General features: G+C 42.6%; 1 protein-coding gene across 1 annotated transcript; it reads left to right on the top strand.

The window, feature by feature from the left end:
* Positions 1-626: 626 nt before the first annotated feature.
* On the top strand, positions 627-6,026 carry LOC109882698 (transcriptional activator protein Pur-alpha-like). Its single transcript, XM_020474791.2, has 2 exons — positions 627-1,710; positions 5,850-6,026. Exon 1 carries the CDS (start codon positions 683-685, stop codon positions 1,523-1,525), a length of 843 nt encoding a protein of 280 aa, XP_020330380.1. The 5' UTR covers positions 627-682; the 3' UTR covers positions 1,526-1,710; positions 5,850-6,026.
* Positions 6,027-9,748: the final 3,722 nt, after the last annotated feature.

The raw sequence follows: 9,748 nt of genomic DNA on the forward strand, positions 1-9,748 counted from the left end.
ATTTGACTGATTTTACCTTATGATATTACAGATCACATTATATAGACTAAATATTGTTTTAATTATTCCCATCTGTCATCAAATTCTATGTCCTTTTGATGCTCTGTTTTCATCCTCAATCAAATCACTCCTTCAACACGTCTGAGTCAATTATCTCATAAAGAGACAAATAAACAGTTATCAGTTAAGTAGACTATTATATCTCATTTTACCCACCATGCTGTACATGTACATCAATAAAATACACATTTGCATTGTCTGTCTCTTCTCTGTTCAACACATGGGTAGGCTAGTGTTTCATTCGAGGAATTTGTTAGATGCTACAGATGCAGGCGAAACACCCGTTTCTCCCATGACAGATGATGAACATTTTGTGTAATATGAGGATGTTATATTACTAATAGGAAATGGAAATCAGGGACATTATAATGAAGCATTGCATCATCATACATTATGAAGGACTTCAATTTAGTTTAAACGTTACTGAATTATATGCAGCTGCTGCACAGTTTAGGCGCAAACTTGTATATCTTGAACACACCCCTCTCCAAAACTACAGTAGGCTACTTTAATTTCCTTTCTAAAGCGTAGAGATCTCGCGATATCGGCGGAGTGGTTGACGGGTATTCGAGGTTGCAGCAGGCTGAGGGAGACCGTGGAAGGTAAGCAGGGAGGCAGCATCATGGCGGACAGAGACAGTGGCAGTGACCACGGAGGGCTGGCCACAGGCCCCGGCTCGCTGCCCCCGGGCGCGATGGGCGCCGCGGCAAGACTCCAACACGACACAGAGGAGCTCGCATCGAAGCGAGTCGACATCCAGAATAAGCGCTTCTACCTAGATGTGAAGCAGAATGCAAAAGGCCGCTTCCTAAAGATAGCCGAGGTCGGAGCTGGGGGAAACAAGAGCCGCCTCACTCTTTCTATGTCAGTGGCAGTGGAGTTCCGCGACTATCTCGGGGACTTCATCGAACATTACGCCCAACTGGGCCCGAGCAACCCGGACATAGTGCAGGATGAGCCCCGGCGAGCCCTCAAGAGCGAATTTCTAGTGCGAGAGAATCGCAAATATTACATGGATCTGAAAGAGAACCAGAGGGGGCGGTTTCTCAGGATCCGTCAAACCGTTAATCGGGGGCCCGGATTGGGAAGCGCACAAGGCCAGACAATCGCGCTTCCAGCGCAGGGACTTATCGAGTTCCGTGATGCTTTAGCCAAACTCATCGATGATTACGGTATGGATGAGGATCCAGCCGAACTACCCGAGGGCACCTCCTTGACTGTTGACAACAAGCGCTTTTTCTTCGACGTGGGTTCCAACAAGTATGGAGTGTTCATGCGGGTCAGCGAGGTGAAGCCTACCTACCGGAACTCCATCACTGTTCCGTGCAAAGTGTGGTCCAAATTCGGCAACACGTTCTGTAAATATGCCGAGGAGATGAGAAAGATCCAGGAGCGGAGTAGAGAAAAACGGGCCTCCGAACTCCTACCGGAGGGCCAACATGGTGACGACGGGGACGATGATTGACGGATTACCGGCTTGAGCAGAAATAAATAAATAACAACAAACAGACTTTATAAACCGACTTTTACTATAAAATATAAAGAGAGAATTTCAAGGGAAGCACCCCACACACAACCTTCACAGTCAGATTGGCAGTACTGTCTCGTCGTTCATTGCTGGATATCACCCACTTACCAACCATTTTAACAGTAAGCCGCTGCTATCAATAACTGTTTGAACTGTAAAATATGAACTGTTTCCTACTTGATTTAAATGACAATGAACTGAGTGTTTATTCCTCTAACAAACAAACCGATTTTGCACACGTCCATGCTATTTCGAAAAGGTTTCCAAAGTGCAAATTTAAAAAATACAAAATAAAAACCGGGGTATAAGCCTACATGGAAATGACGACGATCTCCATGTGAAGAAACATTTGACATCAGCACAAAGAGAAAATAAATAAATAACTTTACCAAACCAAAATCTGAAATCAGATGTAGTTTATTATTATAAGGTACGCAGGAAATAAAAATGAAAACGCTATCCATTTAATGTGTACTGCAGAACGCAACGCACAGGCTGAAAAATAGACATCTGCCAATATGCCTACACCTCTTTTTAAAAGGCATTTGAGAAAGTATTTTATTTGATCGAAAATGTAGCTATAACTCGTTTCTATAATGTCATAGGCCTTCATTATGGAGTCTTTAGAAATGAAGAGGAGAGTCTAAATACTGCGCTTCTATATAGGCCTAAATGGGCTAAAATCATCTTTACTATTGAATATCTACCCCTTTGCACCATGTCCATTCAAATTTGGACCAATGGTTAGATGAAAAAAGTGCTAACCTAGATATACTAATTATGATTTTGTGAATCAGCTGTATTTAATCCTAAAATGCCCACGTTTTCTGTGGGCGAGTTTTCTTTTTTTGGGGGGGGGGGGGGGGGGGGGGGGCGGGGTGTAAAAACGAGATACTCAACCGGTGATGGGAGCGCGAGACGCGTAAAAAAGACGCATCAGTGCGCGGCTACATGCATGCAGAGCCGCGTGGGCGCATCCTCTCTGACGTCAGAACAACCTGGTGCCTTATACACTCCACTCGTTTACGTGTTTCACATTGGGGTCGATGTTGATGATATCTCTCTTGACCACTGTATGTTTTCATTGATGAGTACTGTACTGCAGTATGGCTATTGGTCAACACTGATTAGCCAAACCAGAGGCCCTTTTCTGTAGCCTGTCTCCCTCCACAGGCGAGGAGAGCAGAGAATGGCTTCTAGAACAGCAACAGCAGCAGCACTAATGTGAGCATGGATAGTCATCAGAGGTGTGGCGTTGATTCTGTCCACTTCTTGCACCATGTAAAATAAGATGGGTTGTAACTGGATGTATACAGTAGTCAGTCAGTGGGGATGAGATGGAGATGGATGATGGATGAATGACCTAAGAGTCCCTTGTGAGGTTTTTGGATGTAGGCCAAGGCAGTATCTTTCTATGGTGCTACAGCCCCAATATAATCCAAACTAGACCGGGCCTGCCAGTCTAATTTGTCACCTTGCTTTATTTGATTTCTCAATGTTACTCTCCACATGATGTTGTCTGAGCAGCAGTCTCCCTCTACACAGTGTGATGACAGACTATGAGGACATTACATTATAGTGTGCAATATTGTACGTGCCAACCGTGGCATTGTATGTCGTATAGACAAAAAAAATACAAATATATGTGTTTGATATTTGAAAAGCATGAGGTTGAATTCTGCATTATTATGGAAATGTGAAGTCTTTCTCTGCATTTAAGTGAAAAGGTTTCAAACTAGTGTGAGATTTCCCATCACTTTCATATACAGTAACCCCACTGTGTTTCAGTGAGTGTAGGCACGTTTCTGGTGTTCCTCTTTCCACAGATTCGCTACAGAGACATAGCTACTTCCCCCCTCACAAATCAGATAGCTTATCTCATCTTCAAGTCAGTGTTAAAGGCACAGTCCTCCCCCTTCTGTGTCTTATAATTTAATTTAATAGTATCTTGAAACTTCTGTTTTACTTGGATAGAAGGAGAAAAATTAAACGAACATTACACAATGTCAACAAATTGACATGATGACAGAGGGGGTTGCCCTGACGATGAAGTGACCAACCATTCTGCCTGGGGTGAAGACGAATCATTCTGACAGTTACCCAGCGTCCTTTTCTCTCAGTTCAGCAGTAAACAATGCCATAGAGGATTTCTTTAAGCGATGATTAACAATCAGCTAGCTAGGTTAACCATCAGTAGCCGGATTTAGAGTATCACTGGGTGGCTTGGATTAGTTTATTAGATCTAAACCTACTCTACTGTACTGCCATCAGACCGGCTGGCATGATGTTGAAGACAGACTGAGCAGTAGTAGGTCTGCTATAATTCCACCTGCCATTTGGATTGGGTCGGAGTTACAAGTGTAAGAACGAGGCCTCGAGATGCATGGGTCCCTATGTGGGGCCCCATATAGGGACCCTATTATATGGCCCTTTACTAGGCCAGCATTAAAGCTACATTGGGTTTCTCTCCTCTTCTGGAGAAAATTCTATTCCCTAACACTGCCCCAGAATGTCAGAGATCCTTTGCATAGAGTAAAATCTACAGTTTATCTGCTACATTGTGCCCCACACATAAAGCACATTTGAGGCCAGAATTCAGTCAATACGGCACTAATGCTGTGAAAGACCAAATGCTATTTCTACACAGTACAGGCTTGATTGAATTCAGGCCTCAAATGCGAGACATGAAGACTGGAAATTCAATCTACCTTTTTCAACACTCTCTTACCTGCCAATCCTAGACATACTAATTCTAACTCATTCAGCTCACATTTTATGTTTGTATGCCTCGCTCTGTAAAACGCACACATTCTTGAAAAATATTAAGCAAAAGTGATAATTGTTTTGTCAGTTCACAAGGTGCTATTGGGTACGTTCTGGTTCCGGAGTGGAGTGGTTCTGTGTAGTAGATTCTAGAACACTGCCCATTATAAAGGTACAGCACAGTGTTGGGGTCAGAACCAACTGCCACTGTCCAGAGTGGATGGCTTTACCATGTTGATCACATTGCACAGTTAATCAATGGTGCACAAAATGGACGCCATGTGTTTTTGTCCGATAATCAAAACCTGCAATGGGTTGATTGAAACTGTGCAGCAGCATCAGTTCAGTGTAACATTGGTGGTGGTGATGGTGCTTGTGCGGTTTGCATCAGAGAGAGATGTCTTAGAATTTATGACCTATTAGAGGTGCTTTGTTCTTCATATTTGTACTTAACAGTGGGAATGTGTATTTTCTGACCAGTGATCTAAACAACAGCTGCATGACCATGGTATCAACCTCTACCAGTCCCTTTGGAGGTTTGGTCTTCTGGAATCTCTCCCACTAGAATTCCAAAACAGACTTAACTAACTTCCATTCATTCTACCAAGCTGTTTAAAAATCTGTTCATCTGATGTTTGTTTTCTTCAGTTCAACTGATCTAGTTTCAGTGTTCTATTGTCACTATGACGTTTCACTGGGCCTTCAAGTTCAGACCAATCACACACAGACAAAGTCTATAATATGGGCAAGGCCAATCACAATCTTGTTTGTGAAGCCAACAGTCATCTTGGCCATTACTAGCTCAGCACACATTCTGTTTTGCACATACCAATGCAGAGTCCTTCATGTATGCAGACTGTATAGGCTACTGTTATGTACAGGGAAGAGACATTTGGGAAAGGGGCTATAAAAGTCAATGGGGAGGAAGGGGGTCAATGCACAATGAACATATCCCATGTCACCGTATGGTCTAACTACCCGTTTATCAACCCTATATTATATGTTGTACCTTTCAAAATATTTTATCTGTGGTGTGTGTGTGTGTGTGTGTGTGTGTGTATATATATATATATATATATGGTTTGTTAAATATGATGATCCTTTCAGAAAAATCTAACATACAGTATAAACAGGAAAAGCATATTGCTGTTTTTTTTCCTTTGTATTTTCTACTTACAGAAAGCATTGAATAAAATGGAGAAATACTTGCACTTTAGATATATTAAGAAAATACAAAATCTGCATATTATTTTTGATAGGGATCTCACATTCAGAGAGTATAAATTACTTTCCAGGCTTCATGACATTGCTGGACAGAGATGTATCGAGTTCTACTTATTTAAGTATATTTTGTCTGTGTTTCAGAAGGTTTACTAAAGTAAATTGCATGATTAACTAGTGCTACACCAATATTGTTATTTTTTAGTTGGTAGAAATGTCTGAAAACTGTGATAACAGTCCACATGTCCCATGTATAACTTCTTCTCATACATTCTAGAGCAGTTCTCACGGATTTATGGCCTTTCCTGACTACATGACGATGGTGCTTAAATTGGCTTTGAAAAATCTGCTCATCCTACATCTGGCATCATCATAACTTGCATCTTACTGTACTTCATTACTTTGTTTATGTACTTTCACTACCTTATTAAATTTATGTTGATGGAAAAAAGTGTGCTGTTTTGTACATTGTTGTTTTAATGTTAGAAAGCCGTTTGTCTGAAAATGACTAATTGCAATACACCGCCATTCCTCATGCTCGTGTCTATATGGAGTGTCTGGCTGAGTTCCACAGAAAATATTCATCAGAATGGTCCAAAATATCTTCAATATGGAAGTACTGGTAGTGGCGCCAATAGACCTACCTGTTGGTGAAGTGGGAAGTTCGCTAGAAGATACTTCAGGCGCTTTCCAACGTGATGGCGATATGCGATAATGGTGCGGTCCATGGTGCTAAAATAGGTCAATTCATATGGAAGGCCAAAATGTTCAAATCGTATTACCCGGAAAAAAAATCTTAACACTCGTACTTATCATTTCTTACTTGGTCAAGAATAGACAGGTTGGCTGACAATGTCGCGAAAATAATGCACGCGCATTAATGGGGACGGAATCCGTACTTTATGATTCTGAACTGTCAGATAGCTAGCAACAATGACAAGAAGCTGTCATGTGGGGAATCATAGTTGGCTCGTTTCAGCTGTTTTTAAAAATCTTATTATTGATACCATGTCTTGTTTTGAGGTGTTTTGATTGATTTCATGTCAATGATAATATGGCTCAAATTCGCTAGCTAGCTAACCAATAACTGTAACAATGTATTTGAAAGACAATCAAATAAAATGTTATTTGTCACATGCTTGGTAAACAACCGGTGTATACTGGAAAGAAACAGGCAGGAGGCAGATCTCGAACCCTCAACCTTCTAGCCCGAGGTCCGGTGCGCTATTGACTGTGCTGCAAAAGCATGCTGGTGCGGCGAAGTCGATTTCCGTGCTTATAAACCCAGGGTCGTTACAATACTAACAGTGAAATGCTCACTTACAGGCCCTTCCCAACAATGCAGAGAATAAAAAAAGATAAATAACAGAACACTAATATGAGTCCGATATGCAGGGATACGTTGATATGCAGGGGTATGAGGTAATTGAGGTATATACACTGTATGTATATATAGGTAGGGATAAAGTAACTAGGCAACAGGATAGATAATAAATAGTAACAGCAGCATATGTGGTGAGTAAAAAGACTTAGTGCAAAAATGGTAAATGAAAATAGTTAAATAGTTAACCAATAGCTACCCGGACTAACTATTTAGCAATCTTATGTCTTCGGTGTAGAAGCTGTTTAATGTCCTGTTGCTTCCAGACCTGGTGCATCAGTGGGGCTTGTCATGTGTTATGAGAGTCTATGACTTGAGTAGCTGGAGTTCTTGACAATTTTTAGGGCCTTCTTCTGACACCGCCTGGTATAGAGGTCCTGGATGGCAGGGTGCTCGACCCCAGTGATGTACTGTGCGATACACACTACCATCTGTAGTGTCTTGCGGTGATGCAGCCAGTCAGGCTCTCAATGGTGCAGCTGTGGAACCTTTTGAGGATCTGAGGGCCCATGCCAAGTCTTTTCAGCTTCCTGAGGGGCAAGAGGCGTTGTCGTGCCTTCTTCAAGACTGTGTTGGTGTGTGTGGATGACTGTTGGTGTTAATTCCTTAGTGATGTGGACACAGAGAAACTTGAAGCTCTCGACCCACTCCACTACAGCCTTGTCAATATGGATGGGGGTGTGCTTGGCCCTGTTTCCTGTAGTCCACGATCAGCTCCTTTGTCTTGCTGACGATGAGGGAGAGGTTGTTGTCCTGGCACCACACTGCCAGGTCACTGACCTCCTCCCTATAGGTTGTTTCATCGTCGTTGGTGATCAGGCCTAGCCCTGTCATGTCATCAGCAAACTTGATGATGTTGTTGGAGTCGTGCGTGGCCACACAGTCGTGGGTGAATAGGAAGTACAGGAGGGGACTAAGCACGCACCCTGAGGAGCCCCCGTGTTGAGGGTCAGTGTGGCGGATGTGTTGTTGCCTACCCTCACCACCTGGGGGCAGCCCTTCAGGAAGTCCAGGATCCAGTTGCAGAGGGAGGTGTTCAGTCCCAGGGACCTGAGCTTGGAGGGTACTACGGTGTTGAATGCTGAGCTGTAGTCAATGAACACCATTCTCACATAGGTGTTGCTCTTGTCCAGGTGGGAGAGGGCAGTGCGGAGTGCAATAGAGATTGCGTCATTTGTGAATCTGTTGGGGCGGTATGAGAATTGGAGTGGGTCCAGGGTGTCTGGGATGATGGTGTTCATGTGAGCCATGACCAGCCTTTCGTGGTATTTCATGGCTACAGATGTGAGTGCTACCTTGACAACAACTGCTCATTGTGTCCACGATGTGGATGTGATGTGTATTAGTAATAAATTGTGAACTAGCTATGCATGCAAGTCAACAATGTTCTTTAACTCAAACTGAAAGACAACATTTTCCACATTATTTCCTTGCCTGCATTACATTTCTCTTATAGAAACATAGTGCTGAGGCAATATCTCTAGATAAAGAATTTATAATAAAAACATCACCACCAATTTCTATTATATATAAAAGATGACTTTATGAAGCCCTGACAATAATAACTAGTAAAGATGTATTTCACTTTAAACTGCCCTAAACAAACAGAACAACTATATAACATTTCAATTTTTTACAACAAAGTGCCCTAGCTTCATTAGTAAAAAAAAAAAAACACATACTAATATTTTAGACAGGATCAGCAAAGTAAAAAACCTTCTCACATTTCTATATTACAACAGCACTGCTCTGCCCTAAAACATAGGGAAAACAATGGTTAGTTAGCACAACAGCCAAAGTGACAAGGTCGGTCCTCAGAGTAAGAAAGACATAACCAATAAGGTATAAAATGGGAGTTCTGATTCTGAATTCCACTTCAGTAAACAGAGCTAAGGATCAATGATCCAGTCTCATCACTCTGGAATAGAAAAACACAGGATATATATAGCCCCTGTGTCTGGTCTGACCGTGCAAATATTCCGTACCGCTTTAGTGTCGAGAAAGCGATAATAAGAATTAGGGACGCTATCCCATCTGAAGTCCAGTCAGGGGGAAGGGGGAAGGGAGAAAGAGAAGGGGATGAGTTTCAATGTTCAATGAAGAATAATGTAGTCCAGCAGAACCACTGCCTTCCTTCCTCCCTCCATCTTTCCATGGTTCCGAGAGAGCTGGTTCTACACACGAGTAACGCTGTGTTCTGTTCACCACTTCCTCTACCTCTGCTGCTCAGCACTTCCTCTACTTCTTCTGCTGCTAACCACTTAATCTACTTCCTCTTCTGCTCACCACTTTCTCTACTTCCTCTGCTGCTAATCACTTCATAAACTTCCTGTTCTGCTTACCACTTTCTCTACTTCCTCTTCTGCTCACCACTTTCTCTACTTCCTCTTCTGCTCACCACTTTCTCTACTTCCTCTTCTGCTCACCACTTTCTCTACTTCCTCTGCTGCTAATCACTTCATCTACTTCCTCTGCTGCTCACCACTTCATCTACTTTCCCTGCTGCTCACCACTTCCTCTACTTCCTCTGGTGCTCACCACTTCTGCTACTTCCTCTGCTGCTCAGCCTGTGCAGTCCTGCTGCTTTGTCTTTCAGTCTTTTATTGTTTTATCTGCACTCTGATGATGATATGATAGGAAGATGAGCTAGTTCCAACTCACGGAGAGACGTCTTCTCTTCTTCTGCATCAAAGAATAACAACACAGAACACAGATCCTTTAACTTTAGATCTGCTTCCCTTAACCCTGAACCCCACGTCCACTGGCCATCGCTCAACCTCAAACACACACACATG

The sequence above is a fragment of the Oncorhynchus kisutch genome, linkage group LG15 (assembly GCF_002021735.2).
Source record: "Oncorhynchus kisutch isolate 150728-3 linkage group LG15, Okis_V2, whole genome shotgun sequence".
In the NCBI taxonomy this organism is placed as follows: Eukaryota; Metazoa; Chordata; class Actinopteri; order Salmoniformes; family Salmonidae; genus Oncorhynchus; species Oncorhynchus kisutch.

What these genes read in the sequence shown, in the direction of transcription:
- LOC109882698 (XM_020474791.2), top strand. Translation starts at nt 683, where the DNA reads ATGGCGGACAGAGACAGTGGCAGTGACCACGGAGGGCTGGCCACAGGC.